This window comes from Thermobia domestica, chromosome 16 (genome assembly GCF_964235325.1).
Source record: "Thermobia domestica chromosome 16, izTheDome1.hap1.1, whole genome shotgun sequence".
Lineage (NCBI taxonomy): Eukaryota > Metazoa > Arthropoda > Insecta > Zygentoma > Lepismatidae > Thermobia > Thermobia domestica.
The window spans coordinates 33,114,273-33,141,904 of NC_137469.1; the positions used below are offsets into that span (position 1 = coordinate 33,114,273).

Below are 27,632 nucleotides of genomic sequence, written 5' to 3' on the forward strand. Positions count from 1 at the left end.
CATTACGGCAGAGGAGGGCAGAATTTTCTAATATAGATTCAATGTCCTAAAAGAAAAAATAGGTTCCATCTCTGCTATTGTTCCTTTATTGAAACCAGAACATGTAAATTTATTTCCAGATTTGGATCCAGTTTGACTTTCCTTTAAATTGCTTTTCGGAACCTATGAAATGTTTATTCATTTACTAGCAGAATGCTCGTTCTTCGCTCGCGGAGAATATGTTTCATTTTGGTCATGAAAGGCAATAGAGGCTGAATTTGGATTTAAACGCCATCGGAAGTATTACTGTTCATCTCAGTGACCCCCAAAACCATGGGTTCGACACTAATATAGGTGATTTTCGATAATTTTAAATCTCTCCCCTACCTCTCCTCTAAGTTGCAAAGTCTAAGTGAAATGATAAAATTATTCCAGGCACGAACCAAGGGCGCCCATCAGGGGGGGGGCAAAGTGTGGCGATAGCCCCCGCTACAGGAAAATGTACTTCGGAAGATCGAAAACCCAATAGAATTTTTAGAATAATTACAGCAAAATTTGAAACTATATTTGAAATGTCTCTTATACTTGCCCCCCTCTGGAAACCACAACATGGGCGCCCTTGGCCCGAACCTCTATGTTGAAAATTTGGTTGAGATCAGACGTGTATTTCAAGACGTATGAAGTCACATAGTCACTTTCAATTTTATATATAGAGATTTATTTGTTTATGGTTTGTTGACAATAGTCATAGAGCACTCAGCTCTGGTTCGAGTGGTCCATAGTTCGATCTTTGAACATATGATTTTGTGGGAAACAACATCGTGTCCGTAAGGTTTCTCCGGATTCTTGCGTTTCCTCCCACGTTTTCATTCCACCAATTCTTCCATAGTCATTCACTCTCATTAACAATCCACCTTAAATTAAAGTTTTTTTTAAAAAAAAAATTCATTTCCATTTTGCGTTCTTAAATGGCTAATCTATAAGATGTCCAATTATGTATGAAATCAAGGGTGGTCAACTAAGCTTGGCTTCATTTGTATACAGGATAACAGGTAATCAAGCTAACTTCCCTATTTCTCTCTCTGAGATGGAAACAGATAGTTCGAAGGCCATTTTAAGATTTAACTGACAACTAACTACCAGCAGGACGGAAACAAGCCAATTCACATCCATCTCCGAATGACCTCCTCATGTGACAAGGTCGAATCTAAAATGAGGCCAATTGAAACAATGCGAAATCCATTTCCACGCCCTCCAGTCTACCCTGTTACTGCAAAAAAAATCTTTCTTTTAAAAATTATAAATTTTAGTACAAGGGAGTAGAGTTGAAGTGAAGGCCATGTACACAACAATATATTTTTTAAAAAAAGGTGTCAAGTGAGAATGTAAACAAATGTATCTGAAAAAGTCAATTATTACATTTTACCCTTGTCGCAAGCTTTACTTGCAAATGAAATTATCACTTTTCAAGTGTTCTTTAATTATGATCATCATCGAAAGTATTTTTTCATTACTATGGGAAGTTACTTCCCGCAAATAAGTTATCTTTTCTTCTTCTTCTTTCTTTTTTTCATGCATCATAATCCCTCATTAACCACATCGTCTTAATGCAGGAGGTATTCCCCATAATAATAAACTTCCTTTTTCTTAGATTCCATTATTTTGTCCTTATTTTGAGTGTTTCTTGAAAAACTAACCACAAGAGCACTATATAGTGTATGCCCAGTGGCGTATTTAGGGGGCTTCCGTTCTTAAGCCCCCCGAAATCTTACTTACTATAGTAAAGTATATAAAATATCTTGCAGAATTTTCACATTTTCAGGCAAAGCCCTTCCCGAAAGTTAGCAAACCCCCCCGAAACAAAATCGTAAATACGCCACTGTGTATGCCTTTAACTGAACTAATCTCATCTGTATCAAACTTGGTATAATAGTAGACCTTGACTTGCTATACAACCTTGTGAAATAATATAATGTGCAGATCTTTGATTCCTGACTTATACGTAAAACAAGAATTTTAGGAATGATCCAAAAAGAAGGCATCAAAAGATTGCAATCTTGGCCAATAATTATAATAGTTTTTGGATCAAGGGCCACAACATTTTTTAACCGCCCCTAAAACGAATTTTCATATTTTTAGGGAACAGGCACATCATACTGAGTTGAGTAATAAATTGGGTTTGTCTACATGATATGTAGTTCTCCAGACATACGGCGTACAAGAAAATTTTTCATTGAAATACATTGGATCGTTTGATGCATTTTGGGATCAGGGGCCACAAAAGCTTTGAACGGCCTCTAAATCAAGTTTTCGTATTTTTTTTTAGGGAATAAGCACACCATACTAAATTAAGTGATAGCTTAGATTTGGCTACACTATATGTAATTCTCCAGATATAAGGCCTACAAGAAATGTTTTTGATTGAAATATATTGGATCGTTTGATCCAAATAAAAATAAAATGAAATACGATTTTTTTTTTACAACTACACGTAAGTTTCATCTAGCTTCTTTTACCGTTTTCCTAATAACGTAATTTCTTTGCAATCAATGTCCTAACAAAAAAAATTCTTTGTCTTCGGTTATATCCTTTAAGTCGAACATCTCGGTTGATTAATGGAAGTGAAAGACTACGAGAGAATTGGTGAAATGAAAATATGGAAGGAAACGGGAGAACCTTGAGAAAACCCACGAATCTAATGTTGTCTAGAGCTACTTTGTGGCTAAGCGGTTAGCATACGCGCCTTTGGCGTGGGAGACCCAGGTTCGATTCCCGGCGGGAGCTCATATGGTTCGGATTCCATGTTAATCAGTAGGTCCACGTATCATATAGCCTCGCTGCTGAACGGGACGCTAAACTAAAATCAACTCAACTCAACTAATGTTGTCTACCATTAACTCATATGGTATGGAGTCGAATACTGTCATAACCAATTTCTTTTGTCTTTTTAATTTTCTTTTCCTGTATGTCTTTCAATATTTTATTGTTCCCTTCGTTTATTGCTTGATTTTCCATTGTTCTTTTTCTAAACATTTTCAATATCTACCTTTAGTCATTTTTCATTGTTCAGGTGTCTCTAGTTTAGACCTCTTTTCTTCTGGCAATCCTAAAGATTTGTCCTATGGTGAATCTCTGTAAAACGTGATCAGTTGTTTGAATTGGTCAGAAATCTGTAAGTTTGAAGAGCAAAAATTCTGGCATAGAACAAAGAATTGCTAACGTGGTTAGTCATTCGTTAGTCAAAGAGGCCAAATACCCAACAAGAGGAAGGAAGTCAATAGGTAAACCATTAAGTATTCCAAAACTGGGTGAGTGCTACTCTAATTTTTACATAAAGTAGTTGTGTTCGTTGAAAGTGTGGATTGTGCGGTTGTCTGTAGTTTGACTTCAATGGGATTAAACTCGCGGGCCTTTGCTTTCCACTAGTAGTTAAATTCCCCCCAGAAATTGGGGCGATTCTTATTTTCTACTTTGGCCGTAAACATCGAATTAAGATTTGAACCACCTGCGGATCCAGTATTTCAATTAATTAAGTATTTTTCTTTCCAGCTATTTAGCTATATGTTTGAAAGGAGAGCGAAATTAGATATTTTTCTCGAAAGACAATTATACTCATATTTTTCTCGAAAGTTGTCATAAGCCTTAAAAGAATTTTTTTTTATCTAGAACTATTTTGTTTGCTATCTTTTTGAATAATAACAAATTCAGAACTAAAAATATTGTCAGAAGTCTGTTTAGAAAAATTTTCAATTTTAGAAAGAATTTGCTATTGAGTAGTTGATATTCGTAAAAGTGGACGTGAGATTTATCATTATTAAATGTCGAGTTTTTGTGAGGAAAATAATCATTGACTGTTGATTCTAGTAGTAATATTGAAATTGAATTGAGAAGAAGATTAGATGTTGCTATTAAAGTAAAAATTGAATTATCTGAAAAATACTCGAATTAACCGACAGAGATATATATTTTGTTACGATAGTTGTTTATTGCACGTTTCATCAGAGTGTATATGCGCTATCCTAACGAATTAGTGCATATACATCACCCAACATTGTTAATAAAGTTGTTATATTTAAAATTGAAACTTGGAGTACATGTTTATTAAGTTTGTGTTTGAGGTGTTTACCTTCCTTAAAAGAGAAATATTGGATCTGCAATTCCAACCAGTACTTGCTAAGTTGATTACGCGATACTGCTCGACTCCCCGCTCCCAAGCTCTCTCTGCCAGGCTTTGTTATCTGAGCCCAGATTGACAGCTTGTTTCATTTTTGTTTTGTCTTTTTTTATATAAACTCTCCATGTGGTTTCGATTAGACGAAGCTAGGTGGAAGGGGGCGTTTCAAGAGACACTGTGAACTCGTAGATAATGCCTTCATTTCTGCTGAAATTGGTTCCTGATTCAACTCAAGCCCTAATCTCTGGTCTATTCTAGTTGCAAGCACATATTCTTTCCGCATACCAGGTCCCTTGTTTGATATCAGATGAGATAGAGCATTCAACGCGCTACAATGTTTCAGATCCCAGTTTTTGTTTCTAAAAAGGGAGGGGGGTTCAAAACATTTCGGTCTGACACTGAAATATCCGCACCGCTGATAGTAAGTAGTTCATGGCATATAGCGTCATCTATGAAAGAAATAATGTATCAGTTTCAATGACTGTATAGCTGCGCCAGTTCGTTGGATGTGTCATTTGAATCAGTCGCTGTGTATTGAGCTCGCCTACTACATGACAATGTTCCAGTCTACACGATGTTGTTGTGAAGGTTGCAGTGAAAAACTGTCTTTGAGATGATTCAGCACCCACCCTACAGCTCAGATCTAGCACTGCAGCATTGTCGAGGATAGTTCAGTTGACTGAAGCGTAATCATGCAGTGTCCGAAATCAACGCACAGAAACTGATTCAAATGACTGCATCCAACGTACTGAACTGACTCAGCTATAGACAGTTGAAATTTATACATGTCCATAGATGGCTCTATATATCATAAACGTCTTATTGTCAGCGGCGCGATATTAGTGTCAATCCGGTCACTTTTGAAAATACCCTTTGTTGTTGTTGTTGTTGTTGTTGTTGTTTGATTTGGGTTTAGCGTCCCTCTCAGCAGGGAGGCTATAGGAGATGCTCCTATAAAATGTAACGTAGAAACCACCTATCATACGATGGAGATTTTGGATATTAATTTTGAGAACAGAACAATCTCAAAGAGACTTTGGCCTCAAAAATCTCCTGATTTCACGCCCGTACACTTTCTTCTGTGAGGATTTTTAAAGGAACGAATTTATTGTGACACAAACGAAGAAGTAAAGAGCACTTGAAGAGAAACATTATACTCTACATCAGTGCTATTCAACCTTTTCTTCTCACTTACCCTTAGATACAGTTCCCCATTCAATTGTGCACCCCTGAAGCTGTTTAAAATAAATTAAATCGAAATGAACTTATTAAACTTAATACACATGTTCTGTGAATTAAGAAGGGGGACAAATAGAGACCCAATAAAAGGACAATCAGTGTGCCAATCAAAGGACTATTTACAGGGGAATAAAGTGCACATCCGAAAAAATTAGCATAGGAAATTTTAAAACATATGGGAAACATCCAGTTCTACTGAGGAGGATTTTCTCTTCATCCTCCCTGATAATTCGTACACTGAGGACAATGTTAGACATTCAAAAACTAAAGTAACTTTACAACTAAACTGTTAATGAAATGACTGAGCTTGTTTCCGGGACGCCAACTCCTCGATTCTTGTTCGAATTTTCGAGAGTGCAAAAAATGAAATGAAATCTTTTAAGTTTTACGTCCCACAGTTATGCCGGTTAGGCTAAAGGAGACGATGATTATGAGAAATGAATGAAATGGTGGAATGAAGAAACTGGGAGGAAACAGGAGAACCCCGAGAAATCCCACGAGCACGGTGTTTGTCCACCACAAAGTCCACACGGCGCGAGCTGAAATCGAATAAGGGGCCCCAAGCACCGGAGGTGAACGCTCTACCACTGAGCCACTGCGCCCCGAAGAATCAGAGATGATTCTGGATTCAAGCATTTTCTGTGCTTCGTTTTGCAATGAGCACTTTCAGGCCCATTGCTAGTTTTGTACATATATGCATATATTTAAAGGAAATTTAATATTCATATTATTTCTTGTTTACTAATACATATATAATTAGGTTAAAAAAAAACCAGCGCTGGTAAAATTATTATAGTTTGGTATTTTGTCTATTAATCTTTATATAAATTTATATATTCATGTGTGCATTTATGTATTGTGTAATGTATGTATATATATGTATATGTTAATCTTTAAAAGTTATTCTTTTCAGTTTATAAAAAAAAATAATAATTCCAAGTAAGGCAAAAGTTCAGTAGCTAGCTAGCTCATTTGGAAACACTGCTAAGCTCAGTGACAGTTTCTTCTCGTCGTAGCGGAGAGGGGGAAAGCTGTTAAATCGTATATAAGTAAGAAGGGAATGGCAGCGAGGAGGCAGATTTTGGATTCATTTGAGAGAATCGAGACGGAATTTTTAGCGGGAGGAGCTTTCGTGCTCCTTGGGTCTCTTTTTGCTTCGCGACTTTTCTTTTTAAGTCAGAGCAGGGATACAGCTGAAAGAGATGGCTGTGTATAGGGTCAACCTTTAGACTTGTTAAGCGGAATACAATTCAGAATATTTGAGTTCTGGTTGTATGTCCAAGGGTAAGGTCTAAGGATAGGTTCGATTCCCGGTTAGGAATATTTTAAGAAATGAATTGTAGTAGGGATTTTTAGATTTATTGTGACATCGCTCCTTCCGAGCGCTGTATGTTTTCAGAAATTTTTCTTTATTTTGATTTTAGGGAAGGCTGTTGCTACGGCAACCGAGCCGGATGAGTAATATATACTTTTTTTTTCCTCGGCTAGTTGTTTCCGATTAGCCGATTAGATTTTTCACAGCTGATTCCTCACATAAGGGGATGGTAGGCTGTTGTTTGTTTTGAATTTTATTCCTACTACCGAGCCTGAGAGAAGGTGCTTTATTCCTAAATGAAGGAATTTTCCATTTCCCTTTACCTTTTAAAGTCTGTTAGCTAGCTGATTTCCTTAAGTGTTGTCCAATAAAGGGCGATTCCTGAATTAGGGACTTAGGCCAGACAGTTCTCAGAATGTTGGGTCTGTCTTTAGAGTATTTGAGGTTCATGATGGCTTGTACGAGGACGCATGTTCAGAACCTCTCTTAAGGAATTTTAGACAAATTTTAAAGGAAGCTTCATGTTTGGAGCGAACTGTTATTTAAGGTTTTAAATAGGTGGGGACCTCTGGGTCTAGAGGTGTACCTGAACGAATTTTTTTTTTGATTAGAGAAATCATTTTTATTAAGGGATATTAATCTCAGAGAACATTTCTTGTTTTTGTTTTTAAAATTTTGAATAAACTAGTCTACTTGGAAAAGTCTGATTGATATAAAATTCCCTGAACCTTTGGGTATTGATATTAAGTTTATTGTTTACTAGTTACCTAGACGATTAGTAAGCAAATTTATTTATATTATGTGTGTGTCCCGGGAATTAATTGTCAGGTTTTGGAGCGTAGTATAAGATAGTAGAAGGAACATACTATATTATATACGTGTTATATAGGGCGCATCACATAATTTTGGGGGCTCGTCCGGGATATTAGACTTTTCTTTTAAGTAGTATATGCGTTTAAGATCAGGGAAGATACTGAGAAACATGGAGTCCAATTCTATAGAATTAGAAGCTTTGAGACAAGCTCTGGGAATGGAAGGAACCGAACAGTTGAGCGCTGAATCTCTATTAGATTTTATTAGGAATTTGAAAGACTCACAAAATACACGAAGAAGTGAAAATGCTAGTTGCTCGTGTAGACAAGATTTTGAGGAGGTGAAATTACAGCTTTCTCATTTTTCTGGGGATCCGTCGCAAGATCCATTTGAGTTTTTGTCTAGTTTAGAAGACTTTGCGGCGCATAAACAAGTCTCGTTAGAGATTATTCTAGAAAGAGTCGTGCCAAAAGTCTTAGAGCGAGAAAGTAAGGAATGGTTCCAGTTTAAGAAGCCATTCGCAAATTTTGCGGAATTCAAAGACAGCTTCCTTAAAGAATATTTTAGTTTTAATTATAAGGAAGAGATTGAATCGCAATTAGTGAGTAGGATTCAGAAACCAAGTGAACCTCTTGCGCGTTTTGTTAGGGAGATGTCACTTTTGTTTAAGAGATTGCCTGACCCTCCACGGGAAGTAGAACAAGTAAAGAAAATTTTGACCAAGGTACACCCAAAGTATAAGGTCTATTTACACGAAAAAGAATTTTCGGGACTGAAACAGCTAGAAGCGTATGCTTTAAAAGTACAGTCATATTTATTAGAGGAATTGAATTATGTAAAGTCTCATGAGGTTGAACAGAAAAGGGCAGACTTAGCTGTAGTTGCTACAAAGGGGACGGTTTTAGACAGTGCGCCGGAAATTAGAGCAGAAGCTCTAAACCCAGCTGTTTTTAAGAGACAAGTTAAAGTTGTAGGCGAGAATACTAAGGAAAAACAGCCGATAAAATGCTTTTTCTGCAAATCTGACGGGCATAAAAAATCAGTCTGCGAAAAGTTTAAAAAGTGGAAGAAAAATGCAGGAAAAGAGAACGTATCTGCAGCCACTTTTGTTAGGAAATTAGCGAGAAGTAAAAATGCACCGCCATATATATTTGGATATTTCTATAGGCAGCCGACAGAACTTTTCTTGGATTCTGGGAGCCAAATATCTATTACAGATGGAAACACTGCTAGGAGATGGGAAAAACAGGGCGCTCGAAGTAAAAAAATAAAGCAGGAAATTTCGTTGGCCTCAGGGCATGTTTTCGCACACAAACTTGTTTTTCCAACTTTCTGTATAAAGAAAAAGAAATTGTCGCATCCATTTTATGTTTTAGAGTCGGCTAACATTCCCGTTATAGTTGGAAATGATCTGTTAACGAAAGCCAAAATAGAATTACACATGTGTAAAAATGGTTGGCGTTTTCAGAATGAAGAGAAACTAACAGGTTTTATTGAGCCACAAAGACATAACACTAACAAAGGAAGGTGCAATAATAGGGCAAATATGCGAGCACAAGACATGGGGTCAGCCTTTTCTTCTGAAATGAAAGAAGGAGGGAAAAAGGTGTCTGGTAGCGTTGCATAATCTCCACAGAGAGAGAGGAAATTGAGGACCGATTGGGAAGAAAAGAAAAGGAATAACGGATCAGGTCATTTTTTACGGCCGCATCGGCCAAAGACAAAACCTCCGGGGCCAGGGAACCACTAATAAAGGCTACTATTCTGGGGGGGAGAAACCTATCTTTATGCGGATAGCGGGAGCTCTCTCTCCTATGTGTCGCAAAAGGAAGCAGAAAAGTGGGAAGCCAAAGGTTGCAAATTCAGAAAGGACACTTTGTTTTTGTCTTTAGCCCAGGGGACAGCTATTTCTCATAAGAGCACTATTGTCGATGTTTTTATTAGGGGTATCCGTATAAGACAGAAGTTCCATCTCCTCCCCCTACTTATAAAAGACGCGATTGTGGGCAGGGATTTTCTCCAGAAAAGTAAAATTGTTCTTTATATTTCTCAGAATGGCTGGAATATTGACGATGGTTTACAGCCTGTTTGCGTTTTTGACTCTGAGAAGAAAGAAAAAAGGTCGAACTTGGAGGACTCTTTGTATATTCAAGAAGGAAAGGACACCGTTATAGAACAGATGTTGTCTCGTGTCACTATTGATAAAGATACAAAAGAGAGGTTGAAAGGAATTTTGGAAAAACACAGAGAGGCTTTTAGCCATAAACCGGGACTTACTCATCTAATAAAACATAACATAAATGTTCGGAATCCAAAACCATTTTCATCTAAATTGAGGCCGCTCTCTTTTGAGAAGAGAAAAATAATGGAAGAGGTTCTTGACCAAATGGAAAAAGATGGGATCATTGAAAAGACGCTTCATTCTAAATATATCAGTGCTCCTATTTTACATCAAAAGAAAAATGGGGATTATAAGCTAATAATGGACTCGAGAGTTTTGAATTCTATGACTGAGGGTCAAAAATACAGTCTTCCTAGTATGACAGAAGCTCTTTCTTATTTAGGAAATAAGCGTTATTTTATATCACTGGATATTATATTTGCTTTCTCACAAATTGAGTTTGATGAGCAGAGTAAGGAATTTACTACCTTTATTACACATAAGGGCTTATTTAGGTTCGCAAAAGGCTGCTATGGGATAAAGGATCTTCCGCATAGTCTGGCTAAGCTCATGCAATTGGTGCTTAAGGAACTTTATTTTACTAAAGTTATAGTATACTATGATGACATCCTATGTGGCGGAGAAACAAAAGAAGAACTTCTCGAAATTTTAGATGAGACGTTAAAGAGAATTAAAGAGGCTGGGTTAACACTAAATCCTGATAAGGCGGTATTTTTCGCTCAAGACATTGAATTTCTTGGCCACCGTATTAGGCCTGGGTATATTTCTTGTACTGAAGAAAAAATCAAAATGGCCAAACAGTTTCAGAGGCCAAGAAATGTAAAACAGGTCCAAGCGCTTTTAGGCTTTTTTAATTTTTTTCATTTCCGGATTAAGGGGATAGCTGAAATTTTAGCGCCAATAACAGATCTTTTGAAGAAAGATAAACCGTTTATATGGACTCAAGTTCATGAGGAAGTGTTGAATAAATTAAAAGAGGCTCTAGCAGAAGACCCCATGCTTCTCCTACCTAAAATGGGGGAGCCGTACCACATATTCGTAGATGGCTCTAGTATCGCGTCGGGGTACACTCTGTGTCAAAAAGATGACCAGGGGAAACTGGGGGTAGTGGCCTATGGGTCCAGGAAGTTATCACCGGTACAGGCGAAGTACAGCGCAACACATCTCGAACTTTTGGCTATAGTATTAGCTTTAGAGAAGTTTGAAATTTTCTTGATGCATGCACCAGTCGTGTATGTGTACACTGACCACAAACCGATTTTGACTATTCTTAAGTCGAGTAAAATCTCTCCGATGTTAAGTCGCTGGGCTGCGAGAATTTCTCGATTTCCTGTGGTTTTGAAATTCTTGCCGGGAAAGAAACAGCCAGTAGATATGCTTTCTAGGTTAGAAGGGAATTATACAGAAGGACCGGAATTTGAGGGTTCCGCTGAAGCAAATGATTTACTTCCTCTTGAATCAGAAAGTGACAAGGGCTTTCTGAAGGTGGAAGTAGAGGGCCAGAAGTTGATAGATATTCAGGATCTTCCTTCAAATGATTTATTTTTCATAGATGTTCAGAGGACTAAGGAGATAAAAACTCTGAAGAAGGAACTTAAGAGGAAGCGAAACGATGAATTTCCTCTGAGTGGTAGATCGTGCTACATTTCAGACAGGGAGAAGTTAGAGTTCATGTCTGAGTTACCTTTTAATATTTTGGCTGTAAGTAAGGACGAACAAGTTGAGGAATTTCCAAATTCTTATGATTTGCAAGATTTCGAAAAATGGCGACAACTACAAAGGGCTGACACGCTGCTTGGTAAATTGATTGATTATAAATGCGGAGAGAAAAGAAATTTTTCCGGGCGACTTAAACAGACTTTGCGACAGCTCGATAGAGTTACCTTCTTTAATGAAGAGAATATTTTGATGAGGACTGTCAAAATTAAGGGGGAAGAAAAGGATGTAATATGGGTACCAGATAAACTGCGGGCCACAGTTTGTAAAGCAGCCCATATTGAGAAGGAGTCAGGGCATCCATCCTTCATAGAGACCTTAGATAGAATCAGAAGTCGTTTTTTCTGGAAGGAAATGAAGAAGAATGTTAAAGATTTCACGAAGGCTTGCGTCCCGTGTAGCATTTTTAAGGAAAATATAAATACGAAGTTCGGATATATGGAGAGTTCCTTAGTAAAAGCACCCGGAGAAGTCCTGTATGCGGACAATCTAGGTCCTATCACAAAAACTAAAGTAGGAGGGTATCGATATTGTTTAGTATTAGTAGATGCTTTCACAAGGTTAGTGAAACTTTTCCCTCTTCGAAGGCTTACAGCAAAGATTATGGTTGAATGTATTCTGACTTTTTTCTCAGAATTTGGAACATACAAACGGTTAGTGACGGATAATCACAGTATTTTCAATAGTGAAATTTGGAAAAAGGCCATGGAGAGCTTAGGGGCCAGATACAGTTTTATCAGTTCATATAGGGCGCGTGCTAATAAGGCTGAAAAGGCAATAAAGGACGTTAAATGTCTTTTAGGCATATATAATGCAAAGCACGAGAACTGGAATCAGGATTTGAAATTAATTGAATTTGCTCTGAATTCAAAGAAATGTTCGAGCACTGGGTACTCTGCATTTTATTTGCATTTTGGCAGGGAGCTTCGACATCCTTGGTTAGATTTAGAAACCAAGAAAGAGAAGGAAACAAATTTGAATGTCGATCACCCGAAATATGTGGCCGAGTTGAGGAACAGGTTGGAGAAAGCTTACCAACGGGCAAACAAAATTCAGGAAGAAAAGCATAGAGCATATGGGAAGATTTATAATAAGGGAAGACGACCAAGTCCTTTTAAAGTAGGACAAGATATATGGCTGAGAGTCATTAGGATTTCCTCGCCTACTCAGAATATTAGCGCATCGTTGGCGAATCGATATTCTGGTCCATGGTGTATACAGAGTCAGGTAGCCACCAACACATTTTTGGTAAGGAACAAGTGGTCCGGGAGGACAGTTAAAACCAATGCAGATATGATGAAACCTGTTTTTAAAGCTCCCGACTTTGCTAAACACGTCGTCGAATTACAAGCAGAGTACGCGAAGGAAATCAGCCCGAACGAAATAAAGAGGAAAGATGGGGGGAGAGTAAAACTACCCACCGACCCTGTAGTTTGATTTTTTTCTTTTTTTTCTTTTTTCTCTTGAAGCTGGATTTTGTAAACAACAACCTTCTTTAGAGATGTTTTTATTTTAGCTAGTTCAATCTGAGTTCGCTTCGAGAGCAGTTCACGTCACGAGACGAGACCATAAAGTTCAGAGCCTTAGTTCTCTAAAGTACATTCAGACAGCATGTCTCGCCAGACTAGGTCAGTATACGTAGGTGCTAGACCTAACCCTGAAGACCCGTTAAAGCTTCAGTTATTATGTCACGTTGATGCACCGAAAAACAATAAAAGAAGAGCAAGGTTTGCTCAAGATGAAACTTCAAGTTCAAAAAGAAGCCGGGTGGAAGTGGCCGAAATGACACTGAATGATATTCGTAACATGCAGTGCGAGCGGAAAAAAGAAGAGGGGCACCATTCTTTTGAGCATCTTCCGGGTCCCTCAAGAACGCAACACGAGGACGAGGATTTCATAGACCTTTTTACGGATGGAGAAGGACTGGGAATTCCAAGGACTCCAGGGAAAAACATCAGGTTGCCGGAGAGAAAAGAAGAAGCATCCCAAATCAGGAGGAAGCTGGATCTTTAAGGATTGATTGTAAGTCAATAATTCTCTTTTTTTTTTCAGGAAAGTGTTATTTGGTTCAAAATAGATTCGTGAACTGTACGAGACTTTAGACTTTCGAGGCGTCCATAAGTCCTCGAGACAAATTATCAATTCTGATTTTTTTTGAGCGTGTGTGTGATGTAAATAATTGTGCTGATTGTGTGTTTTTGAAGTGAATTTTCCCTCAATGTGAACGGGGGAAAAAACTGTTCCGGACTCCAGACTTTTGGGCACTCATAAGTCCCAAATTCATATTTTATCAAAATTTAAGTGAGTGTATGTGAAATTGTGTTTGTGTTTCGAAAGTAATTTTTTCCCTTAATGTATTCGGGGGAAAAAGACTGGAAGAGACTATGAACTGAGAAAGTTAAGTGGAAAACACAGTTTTCTTTTTTTTTTCTTTTTTTTTAAAGGTCGCGGTATATGCAATGAGCACTTTCAGGCCCATTGCTAGTTTTGTACATATATGCATATATTTAAAGGAAATTTAATATTCATATTATTTCTTGTTTACTAATACATATATAATTAGGTTAAAAAAAACCAGCGCTGGTAAAATTATTATAGTTTGGTATTTTGTCTATTAATCTTTATATAAATTTATATATTCATGTGTGCATTTATGTATTGTGTAATGTATGTATATATATGTATATGTTAATCTTTAAAAGTTATTCTTTTCAGTTTATAAAAAAAAATAATAATTCCAAGTAAGGCAAAAGTTCAGTAGCTAGCTAGCTCATTTGGAAACACTGCTAAGCTCAGTGACAGTTTCTTCTCGTCGTAGCGGAGAGGGGGAAAGCTGTTAAATCGTATATAAGTAAGAAGGGAATGGCAGCGAGGAGGCAGATTTTGGATTCATTTGAGAGAATCGAGACGGAATTTTTAGCGGGAGGAGCTTTCGTGCTCCTTGGGTCTCTTTTTGCTTCGCGACTTTTCTTTTTAAGTCAGAGCAGGGATACAGCTGAAAGAGATGGCTGTGTATAGGGTCAACCTTTAGACTTGTTAAGCGGAATACAATTCAGAATATTTGAGTTCTGGTTGTATGTCCAAGGGTAAGGTCTAAGGATAGGTTCGATTCCCGGTTAGGAATATTTTAAGAAATGAATTGTAGTAGGGATTTTTAGATTTATTGTGACATCGCTCCTTCCGAGCGCTGTATGTTTTCAGAAATTTTTCTTTATTTTGATTTTAGGGAAGGCTGTTGCTACGGCAACCGAGCCGGATGAGTAATATATACTTTTTTTTTTTCCTCGGCTAGTTGTTTCCGATTAGCCGATTAGATTTTTCACAGCTGATTCCTCACATAAGGGGATGGTAGGCTGTTGTTTGTTTTGAATTTTATTCCTACTACCGAGCCTGAGAGAAGGTGCTTTATTCCTAAATGAAGGAATTTTCCATTTCCCTTTACCTTTTAAAGTCTGTTAGCTAGCTGATTTCCTTAAGGGTTGTCCAATAAAGGGCGATTCCTGAATTAGGGACTTAGGCCAGACAGTTCTCAGAATGTTGGGTCTGTCTTTAGAGTATTTGAGGTTCATGATGGCTTGTACGAGGACGCATGTTCAGAACCTCTCTTAAGGAATTTTAGACAAATTTTAAAGGAAGCTTCATGTTTGGAGCGAACTGTTATTTAAGGTTTTAAATAGGTGGGGACCTCTGGGTCTAGAGGTGTACCTGAACGAATTTTTTTTTTTTTTGATTAGAGAAATCATTTTTATTAAGGGATATTAATCTCAGAGAACATTTCTTGTTTTTGTTTTTAAAATTTTGAATAAACTAGTCTACTTGGAAAAGTCTGATTGATATAAAATTCCCTGAACCTTTGGGTATTGATATTAAGTTTATTGTTTACTAGTTACCTAGACGATTAGTAAGCAAATTTATTTATATTATGTGTGTGTCCCGGGAATTAATTGTCAGGTTTTGGAGCGTAGTATAAGATAGTAGAAGGAACATACTATATTATATACGTGTTATATAGGGCGCATCACAGTTTTTATTGATGTTAATGCAGAGAAACCCTGTTCACACAAATATGTTGATGGAAATGGAAGAAGTTCGTGAAATAGCACTGTCACTAATTTCATTGTACTCTTTTCGAGCATAAATATAAAAGTCACAAATTGACAAGTTATTGAAATTCACTTGCAGTGAACTGTCAACAGACATTTCCAGCAGACTTTCTTTTAACTTCAAAAGAGGAATACAAGTATTCAATGCAGAAGTGCTAAAAGAATTTGTTTTAGAAAACTTTGTTATAACAACATTTATATATTTGTCTGTATTTTCATTAATTTCGATAGTGTCTGAAGAAGGATATGCTAGATATCCGAAACAGTTACAAATTATAATTTAAAATAAAGTGAGTTTTAAGCTTTGGTCAGTGTCTCTTTTGTTAAAAGAATTATTCAATGCAGAAGTGCTAAAAGAATTTGATATTCAATCTTGTGTCTTATTTTCTCGCTCGATTTCTGGAAAGTATTTCAGGAACTCTGCACTTAGATTTTGTATATAGTGTTTGATTATTTTTTCAAATACCCCTCAGTAACACTAACACCATTTTGTTCAGAATTTTCAAAAACAGTTAGGAAAATTGCTGAATTGTCAGCTATGATCATTCAATAAATATTGGAAATATGCTTATTTTAGGATTACGTACCCCCCTAGAAACATCTTAGCGTCCTCCCAGGGGTACGCGTACCCCTGGTTGAATAGCACTGCTCTACATTACTGAAATTACTCATGTCATACCGTGGAATAGGTCCTCTAATCTGCGTAAGCGTATTCTTCTCTGCTGGAGGTAGCAAGAAGGTAATTTCTAGCATTTATTATGAGCTCTTACTCAATGCAAGTATTCTGATGATACAGTTGAGTCCCTAAAATTCGGCACTCGATAGCCCGGCAGCCCGGATAACTCGGTCATACTCTGGCAGAGGAAAACACCCGCGCGGAGGCCCGTTCAAGGTCATTACCGGGTATTTTTCTGAGGTCTGTCTTATCAGGTAAATTACTGTGCAGTGTGTATTCATTAATTTTCATTTTCATGTATAGTAAAGGCTCTGTGTCTTCATAAAGTAAAGAATACTTTCCCTTTGTTTAAGGATAATTGGGCAGTTTATTCTCTATTGTATTCTGAAGCAACCCATACATACAAGTACAGTACTGTATTTTCTGAGGAAACGTCGTACATTCCTTTTTAACCCCATTCTTGATTACCCAGCATTTTTATAAACTCGTCCACCCATCAGTCCACTTTGGGCCGAGTGGACTCTACTGTGCATGTATTTCTGAATGTGGTTGGGTATACCAACTTTTGAATCACCCTGTATTCATGACCTACGATATAATAAAGCAAGGATCTTATAAAATAGAGGATCTGCCCTTACAACAAAATCTTGAAGCCATACGTTACAGTTTCACCACCCCTACTCTGCCCACTCCGCCCAATAAATTCGCAATGTTTTGAGACAACAATCATGGCGGAAACGAAAGTAGCCAATCAGACGTGTCTGTTTTTTTTTTTTTCATCGATTTAATAGGGTGAAGATCAAGGATTTTAGAAAATAGAGGATCTGCCCTTACAACAAAATCTTGAAGCCATACGTCACAGTTTCACCACCCCTACTCTGCCCACTCCGCCCAATAAGTTCGCAATGTTTTCAGCCAACAATCATGGCGGAAACGAAAGTAGCCAATCAGACGATGGCGGAAACGGGAGTAGCCAATCAGACTTGGCGATATTCGGTTGTTTTTTTGGCTTCATTAATTTAATAAGATGACGATACATATAGGCAGATCCTCTATTTTATAACATCCTTTGTGAAGATACATATAGGCAAATCCTCTATTTTATAACATCCTTTGTGAAGATACATATAGGCAGATCCTCTATTTTATAACATCCTTTGTGAAGATACATATAGGCAGATCCTCTATTTTATAACATCCTTTGTGAAGATACATATAGGCAGATCCTCTATTTTATAACATCCTTTGTGAAGATACATATGGGCAGATCCTCTATTTATAACATCCTTGATATAAAGATCCCATATTTATATAAAATTTCATAATATGAAGAAGAAGAAATCATTATATGTTTTAATGAAGAAACGTTGAATTACAAGAAATATGTTTTGTAATCCAATCGTGGAATTTCATGGTGTTTTATTATTTTCCCACCCACCTTGTTGTAAGAGAATTGAGTATTTGTTATCTGCGATTCTGTATAGAAGATCAGTATGTCACGCTATTCCTTCGTAATCTGAAAACAGTTACACGAAGGCTCTTCTACTTCCGCATAAAAGCATTCGAGTGTGTGAAAGAGACTTAAAAGAAAGCAAAACAGACACTCCATGTAAAAATGCTCTTCTTTTTCCAAAATTCCCTTTTATTTCCTTTTTTACTCTCCTTTCCTTGTATAGATGGTTTTTGTAAGACGCTTCTTTTTGTTTTCATAGTTGTTTTTTATTTTTATTTTATTTTATTTATTTATTTATTTTATTTTATTTTATTTTATTTATTTTTTTTTTTGAATCTAAGGAAACCATTGAGGAATTTGAAGCTTAAAATATATAAAAAGAATAATCACGCCTGTTGTTCTGTATGGTTGCGAAACATGGTCGCTTATTCTGAGGGAAGAATATAGACTGAAAGTATTTGGGAACAAGATCCTGAGACGAATATTCGAACCCGAGAGAAACGGGAACGGGGAATGGCGGAAACTTCATAACAAGGAACTACATAACTTATACTGTAGAGTCATCAAGTCTACGAGGCTTAGGTGGGCAGGTATGCAGCCAGAATGGAAGAAAGTAGAAACGTTTTCAAAGTCTTAACTGGAAGACCAATCGGAAAATGACCATTAGGAAGACCTAGGCGCAGATGAGAGGACGATATTAAAATGGATCTCGCAGAAATAGGAATACAAAGTAGAAACTGGATCCAGCTGCTTAAGGAGAGCTTTTGTGAACGCGGCATTGAACCTCCCGGTTTCATAGGCCATAGAGTTAGTTCGTTAGTTAGTTAATCTAAGGAAACCGAAAATTTACGTAATTATGTCTTTTTTTCTTTTGTTTGTTTGTTTATGAACTCGTTTGAAGTATTTTTTTTACAACAGTGTTTGTCAAAATGTTCTGTATAATTCAAACATTCTTTAAATCTTCTTATGGACTCCGGGTTAGTTCATATTGATTGATTGTATAGTTTCTTCAACCTTAAGTTCATTGCTACGGGATGTGCCTATGCAAAAACTATACAATACTTTGATCCCTTTTCCTTCAATTGCTATGCTATCTAAAACTTTCTTATATTTAATTCTTCAATATTATGCATAGACATAGCATTTTATTTTTAATGCACTTGAACCCCAACGACATAAGCACGTGAGAACGTTGTAGTGAGAGGGTGGATGGATTTTAATTACCTTTGTGGATACCAATATGAAAAGTTCTGGCTACGCCTATTGTTACTATGGAAGGTAAAAACAAGAATAATGTGAATTTTAATACAAATCGTCATAAACAAAAAGTGAATTTCTTAACTACTAAGAATGTAAATCCTCAGCAGTGTTAAAACGCGCTAGCTATTTTCATAATTTGTTTGCAACAAAAAGTCAGAACCAAATTAACGTCTAGGCTAAGTAGGCCCAGTCTCGCCTACGGCAACTTGCAGCCTAGGGAATTTTTAGTACCCTCTACCCCTCAATATGTATTACAGAATAATTTAATGTATTGGTTCCCTTCTGTCCCTCAATAAGAAAAAATTAATGTATTATACAGTACTTAAAATCTCCCATGTGGGCTTTTCTACATTACATATTACTAGTTGTTTTGTTCCCCCAAGCCCTCGCGCCGTTGAAGAGTATACTATTAAATCGTGCCTTGCCCTATTTTGAAATAATTAAATTAAAACCATGAAAAATTTAAGTTGCAATTAAATCTGCAAATTGCCTGCATTCTAGCGCCATCGATTGGCGCCAGGGAAGCAGACAGCGCAAGTGGACACACCTATTAGAGCAACTATCAACTGTTAGGAGCGTTACACACAGACTGAGATGTTTTTGCAATATAATAAAGGATCCGGGAAACGGGTAACATGTGCAACAGACATGTTCGCTACCCATTAGACCAACGGAGAGGACAGGCAAAAGTTTAGTGTATAAATATTTATGTAAATGCTCAATAATAAAATGTTATTGCATTAGCTATTTTCATAAATTCTCAACAACGAAAAGTAGTTGCATTAGCCATTTTCATAAATTCTCAACAACGAAAAGTTATTACGTTAGATAGATATATCATACAAATGCTCAGGAACGTAAAACTATTGCATTAGCTGTTTACGTAAATTGTCAGAAAGGGAAGGCTACTAAATTTGAATAGAAATTGGTTTAAATAATACAGTAGTATTTCACAACAAGAGTAAACAAGTTCTGTATTGCTAATGCAAATAGCATTCTTAATGTTGGGTAAAGATACTTAAGAAATAACGCAGAAGAAATCCCACTTCTAAGGAAATAATTCAAGATGGAATTAAAAGGAAATTGTGCTAGATCATAAGTTTTAGTGGCAACAGGATTCAGAAAAAAAAGTGTTTGTTTAATAGATCTAACAACAGGTGTAATTAATAAATTTTGTTTCTACTGAAAAATGGTTTCCCATCTACAGTACAACCCCTCAAATCCGAACCCCAGAACTCCGAAAACCCGGCAAATCCGAACACGTTCTCAGGGAAAAAAATTAACTACAGCTGGAAAATGAATCAAAAAAGATAGATTTAATCACACAAATTTAGTTTTTTTTAAAGGTTTTAACATTTTTAGATTTAATGCTTATTCAAAACGTTATAAAATACAGTTAAGTTTAAATAAAATAGGAAATTGTCTACGTCTACTTACGTATTTCAAAAAATCCAAAACAATGAAATCATTTTAGGTTAACTGGATTACGATTCACACGAAAAATTACAACACAAGATTAAACAAACACTGATTTTTCACTTGAAATAAGTTATTTTTAACTGTCGAAGATTAGAAAATAAGTACGTAATATTATTTCCCGGGTAATCCGAACCCCCCGAAATCCGAACAGGCTTCAGCCCCAATTAGTTCGGATTTGAGGTGTTGTACTGTACTTTGATTTACAAGTATTTACGTCATTGTTGGGAGAAGAAAAACAAGTGACGTAATGTGCTACTTAGCAGTATATACAGGTGTATATAGTATTAATGAACTATACCGACAAAGTGTAAGAAGTAATTTCTCACATCAAAATAAGAAAAAAAAAATCATATGGACCTGTATGGACAAGAACATACTTTCAGAGCTAGAACTGTCCAAAATCGTGAAAAATCTAAATTTCAACACGCGCTGTTTCGAATTTGAGAAAACGTGAAGTAGCGGTCCATATCAACATAGAGCAAGTCATACACAGATAATCCAAAAATGTATATTTCATCATCATGGAGAATGTTGGAGGCATTTGAAGTGTAGATTATTGATGGTTTTCATGATTGAACGAGCAGAATGAGGACGGGTGTTATCATGTTGAAGCAAAACACCTGCACTCGGCAATCCCCTTTGCTTTGCGCGTATTGCTGGCTTCAAATTGTTCTTGAGATGGTTGGTGAAGTGATACAAGTCAGGATGGTACGTGGGGGGATGCAGTGTTCCAGAATAGGACCATTCTTATCCCAGAATAAAGTCATCACGACTTTCCCTGCAGAGAGCTGGCTGCGAAGCTTCTTTGGTTTCGACGAAAAAGAATGTCGTTATTCATTGCTTGCACCTTTCGTCTTCAGTTGAAAATGGTGCACTTAACATTCATTCCCGTTGACAACGTGAGCTAGAAAACCTACTTTTCTTAATAACGCCTCAGCAACTCTTGACATGTTTCGGCTCGACGATCTTTCAGTCCTTGCGTCAGCAGTTGGGGAACCCACCTGGCCGATACTTTTCTGTAACGGAATTTGTCATGCACTATGTGTTGTACTGAACCGAAGCTCATATTCAACAAGGAAGACATTTCAGCCAGGGTGACACGACGGTTTTCCTGAACAAGTCGATCTGCTGCAGCTATGGACTTCTCTGTCACAACTCAATGAGTCTGACCAAGATAGTGAGCATCAGTCAATAAAGTCGTATTTTCTGTGTATTTCTTGCACTACTCCTAAATTTATCGTTGTGACAGACGAGCGTCCTCATATTTAGTCTTCATTCTCCAATGAATATCAAGCGGTTTCACAATTTTGCTCCATAAAAATGGAAGAACTTCACGTTGTTCCTTCTTGATGCAACTGAGTAGTTGTGCCGCCATATTGAAGCATCTGTCATTCAATTCCAACTCTATCTACAATCACTTCTTCGTACTACTAACTCGGAAAGACGTCAAGGATTATGCAAATTTCCAAATGCTTAAAAATTAAAAACATATTTTTAAATAGCACTTTTGCGGTTTGCATTCGATTCTCCCTTGTATATATACTACATAGACAGTATATATACAGGGGGTTTCAAAACAACACCGACAACATTTGGGAAGTGATTCCTGACATCAAGATAAGACAAAAAGTATAGACCAACCTGGGTGCACAAATGCTTCCTTATAGGCTACCGAAAACATGAAAAAATGGACTTTAAAGGTCCATAGCTTCAATACTATGAGACCTGCTGTAGTCGGGTCAACACTTCACGTAGAAACATGTGCGCTATCCAAAAATACATGTTTCAGAATCCTAAGGTACCCACGCAACAATTTTTATAGAGGGAGTTTGGCTACCGCCATATAATTTGAAGTACTCATCAACTACCTCTATAAAAATTGTTGCAGAAGTACCGGAGAATTCTGAAACATGGATATTTGGTTGGGGTACTTACTAATTCCTAAATGAAGTCTTGATCCGACTACAGTAGGTCCCATGGAGCTATAGACCTTCAATGTTCATTTTTTCATGATTTCGGCAGCCTATAATTCTGAAAGGAAGCATTTGTGCACCCAGGTTGGTCTATACTTTTTGCCGAATCAAAACTATCAATAATTATTGACAACGAACGACACAACTTCGAGTGTCATAAAAATTCGATTTTGTCGAAATTTACGTATGAGAATTTCTCCTCAAGTATATCTATACCTTACCTTTGGCCAACATTATAGAGTTAAATGAAACTGAAAGTTTAACAGTGAATTATAATTTTGGGTTATATCTCATTAACCCAATAGCGTCATTTTAAATTTTGCTAAGGGAAGGGAGCAAGATTGTACACCGACAATGCAGTTCAAGTTTTTATTAGTGCATTAGTACGGACTTTATTAAAAATCGCGTGTTTCTATAACTCTTCCCAAATTACACCCCTGCATTGACCATACCATCTCATTCGTATTGGTAGCTCTTAATAAAAATACTTCAGTTTCTTCTAAATATGTTGTGTAGTTGTCGTACAACATTTATTTTTATATTCACAAAAAGTGTTTTCTCAAACACTGCGCATGAGAATTACCAAGTTAATTTGTTCAGTTCAACGACATCTGTTAATTAGTATATGTTTCATTTTTTATATGTTTCTTCAGTTAAACGCTATCAATATTGTGAAATTTACTTATTTATTGTTGTAGGTGGAGCCTGGCACCTGTCTCCAAAGACTAATAGGGAGCGTACGAACAGGGATCATCCTCAAAGATGTCTCTATGGAAATTCACGGAGGAGAAGTTATGGCTATCTTGGGTTCTAAAGGTATGATAGTATCAAATTTTACATGTATTTGTACACTGTTAATCGTCAGATTCATTTAGTTAAAAAAAATTATCCACCATAAGGCTAAACGTATATACTGAACAGGGGACAGAACGCCAAGCCGAGACGCAGTACAGGCAGTCAACAATAAACAACGGAACACAACCTCGTACCGGATTCTGACTCAAACACGCACTAGACAAAGACCTATTCAAGGCTGTGATTAATTTACACAGTCAATGCACTGAGATCTGTCTCCTCCCATTGTCTCGTGTCTTCCTCTGAATCAGTTTGGCTGTCCTGTCCACTGACTAATATATAGTTAGCATAACTGTCTTCGTTCTACCCATCAACAATAAACTAGCTTTAATGAAAAATATTTTGTGTTCGCAGGAAGTGGTAAAAGAGCGCTGCTGGAAGTTATATCTAGAAGAGCCCAGGGTCCAACGCGCGGTCAAATACTCTTGAATGGAATCCCAATGTCGCTTCGACTATTTCAAGAAAGCTGTGCGTACGTCACACAGAAATGTGATCTGATTCCTGGGCTTAGTGTGCAACAGACCCTCAACTATGCAGCAAACCTTACAGTTGGCTCAAAGGTAAGATTATTATTATTATTATTATTATTATTATTATTATTATTATTATTATTATTATTATTATTATTATTATTATTATTATTATTATTGTCATTATTTTTTTTTTAAAAATAGGCATCACCTCTACATATTCTTTTCCTTGTTCAACACTGAATTTTGATACCAGGTAATCTAAAAAAGTGGTGATCCTTCTGCGTAGGAGATGGCATTAGTATCCCAAATCTCAGGGTATATAAGGCGAAGCGGGTCAGTCCTAATATAATTTTGACAGCTAATAGTTCAAGTTAGTACATGTGCAAAAACTTTTGCGATCCAGATAATGAAACTTATGGTGTTGCACCGTGAAGGGTGTAAACTTTCCTCAAAACTGTGCTACATTTTACATCTTTATTTCGATAACGGTGCAAATGCTACGCAGACCTGTGAAGAAATTTTTACTGTTTATGAGAAAGATACATTATCAAAAACCACAGCCGAAAGATGGTTCAGTTGCTTTCGTTCTGGAAATGTCGATTTCCAAAATGCTCCTCGCAGTCGGTGACCAATCACAGCAAAAGAGGATGATATTGTGGCAAAACTCGAGCAAGACCGGCATGTTATGATAGCAGTCATGACATTGCCCATGATATAAACATCAATCACCGAACATTGCTAAACCACTTGGAGATAACTGCACGATCTTTGTGTATCACATCACCTGACTCCAAAACATTTACTCGATCCAATTTTTGTGTCTGCAAATCTTTACTGAAACGTAACGAACTCAAGTCATTTCTGAAGCGATTGATCATGAATAATGAGCCAACGACAAGAACATGCGGGAAAAATCATGGTCGAAGCGAGGACAAGCTCTAGAATCTGAAGAAAAGCTCACACTGACGCCCAGGTAGTTTTTTTGTGCATTTGGTGGGATTGGAAGGGTATCACGAGCTGCTACTGTCAGTCAGAACAATAGACTCAAACCTGTATTGTCGACAATTATCACGAGTACGCCTAGCAGCTCAAGACAAACGGTTGGAACTGGTTAATAGGAAGAGCGTCGTATACCACACTGACAACGCCAGACCACATACATCTTTAACGACCTGTCAAGTTGAGAGAACTTGGCTGGAAAATTTTAATACATCCACCGTATACCTCAAATATGGCACCGTCAGACTGTCATTTATTTCGATCACTGCAGAACTTCTTGAATAGTTTTAATTTCAAAAGAGACTTGTAAAAACCACGTGTCACAATTTTTTGACCAGAAACAACAAAATGGGATCCCCACAAAAACTCCCGAATATGAGTAGATGTAAATATAATTTCTACTTCTTTATAATATGTCATTTTTAAAACAATGTGACGGAGAATCTCATATGAGGGTCAAGACTGCACAGAGAATTCGGTCCTAATTTGACAGATAAGAGAATTCGGTGGCTCAATGGTTACGCTTCCAGTTGGTCTAGTAGCTAGTGCGTGCATCTTTGGTGTACGTGGTCCCGGTGGAAGAGCCTTTGGAATTTTAACTGTTCTCGACAGGAGCGCCCGAAGAAAATTTTCTAGAGGGGGCCATCTCCATGGTTGCTATATTGCGTCTGGTATTTCTGGTATTTAATATAGTGGTTTGCTATATTACGTATACATTTTCGTGAGCCAAGAGGGCTGGCCCCACCTTGCCCCTCTTCGGGCGCCGATGGTCCTCGATATTTCTGTATTTGTGTTCCAGTCGAGTGTTAGTAGTCCTAAATAGTGATAGAAAGAGATAGTAAGAGTCAGGACGTTAAGAAAACGTGGTAGAGCGCTCACCTTCGATGCGATAGTTCCTTGGTTCGATTCCCAACCACGCGTTTGTGGTGAACAACATCATGTGCGAGGATTTTCACTTTTTCATCCCATTAATTTTGTTATAATTACTCATAGTCATGAACCACCCGCCTTTTTTAAGCCAATAGATCACAATCGTTGGGCGTAAAACTAGAAATTTCATTTCGACCTACTTGTATGAGTCACTCACACTCGCATCTTGGATTATACAACCATCTCACACGCTACCAAAAAATAAAAACCATTTAGCCAGAAAGAATCTCTATGTCAATAGATTTATTCGTTTTTTTTTTTCTATTTAATTCATATTTTTTAAAAGTAAACTTTTACCTCGAATAACATTCACGCAAGGCAAACACTTTTTCGTGTCTTAGCTTAAACCTGTTTCCTAGACCTAGGAACATAACACAAGTCTTAGTTTAAAAATAGTTTGCTTGCATGGGATACTTTGAAAAAGGAAGTGATTACTCATCCGTCTTTTTTTTTCTGATTGATTTCTTATGAAATGTTTCATGTTTTATTTTCTCACATTTCCTTTCGACCTTTCCTTCTGTTATTTTACGAGATTTTGTTGTGGTTGTCACTTTTTTCTTCCATGAGTTGTGAATTTAAATTTAGAACATTTTTTTCGCCACGTGTCGCATCTTCTTTATTGCTTTCATCAGCTTTTCTTTTATATCAAGTGTTTATTTAATCAGAAACGCATTGAATCATTCTAATTCAGTCTGTACCAATATCTTCATTATAAATCACAGAATGGTAATGTGTAAGTAAATATCCTCACGCTTAGATTACAGCCTGCAAAAACTACGGAGCAAAATAGACCAAAAATTGAAGCGAACTATAACTAATTTCCCCTTTATATGTGTTTGATTTTCCTTTTTAAGTGCAGTTTCATTCTCATACGAAGGTGGAAGAGCCGCAAAAGGTAACTCCTTCTTTTGGGCCACGAGTATTTATTTATTGGTAGTTTCATTTGGAGATAGGTAAAGAATTTATTTATTGATTGATGTGTTTGGCTGAGTACAATACAAAAATTACAAAAATACAAAATTACAGAACAATACAAAGTAAAACAAGAAAAATGCATACATATTTTCTTTAAATTGATTACTCTCACATTTGAATCTGCGACAAAGCAACATAATTATGTATCAACTTTCATTTTAGAGCTAACTCGTAAGATTCCAGAACTTCATTGAATTAAAACTCATATCAACGTGTTTTCTGATCCGCCCGAGAAAGGATTTATATGTTTTAAATATATTTGTTAACCTTATCCATTGCGGAAAAGACTCTTGTTAGGAACCTTCATGTAAATTCAACCGATTATTTATTAGCCAAGCAATTTGAGCGGTGGTGTTCAAATAAGGCTAGGATATATATATATATATATATATATATATATATATATATATATATATATATATATATATATTAGGGCAACTTAGAGAGTGTACTTCATAGGTTCAATGTAGAATCCATGCACTCAAAGTGTATTTTTGTATGCCTAAAAACTTTGGCAAGTGTAAGATTCTACATGTATGAACTTAAAATAACGTCAAATGTGGAACAACAACACTTTTTTACATGTAACTTAGCATGTAGCACAAATATTCATGAATTGAAACCATGTATGTACATTGCTGAATACTGTCAATAGGTGTACACGTGTTGTGTTCAATATACAATAAATAAATAAATAAATAAAAGTATATGTATACTCAATCATATATTAATTTGGAATTTATTGTCACGCGTGAATTGATCATTTCTAAACATTGCTGTAAAACAGGGTTGTTCTGTTGATTTGTGTGGCCTGCGGTGAAAGTAAATTGAGGGGCCAATAATAAAGACGAAAATTTCATTTACAGCAAAAATAATTTATTTTTGGGCAACTTGGATGTTTTAATATCAGTCCCACAATGAGTACATTTATTGATATTAATAAAATACAAACATAAAAATGTATCACTAAATGATTGCTCACCGTCTAAATTCCAAGAATGAAATGAAAGCAGTAAACTTATTACTTTTTATCAATAT

At 36.6% G+C, this 27,632-nt stretch overlaps 1 protein-coding gene across 1 annotated transcript in view; it reads left to right on the forward strand.

Moving 5' to 3' along the window:
• LOC145672978 (ATP-binding cassette sub-family G member 5) overlaps window positions 1–27,632 on the forward strand; it is a 169,201-nt gene that overhangs the window by 101,589 nt on the left and 39,980 nt on the right. Inside the window, exons 3-4 of the mRNA XM_081742259.1 lie at window positions 23,061–23,178; window positions 23,572–23,777. Coding sequence (XP_081598385.1) covers window positions 23,061–23,178; window positions 23,572–23,777 — 324 coding nt within the window. The remainder of the gene's footprint in view (window positions 1–23,060; window positions 23,179–23,571; window positions 23,778–27,632) is intronic.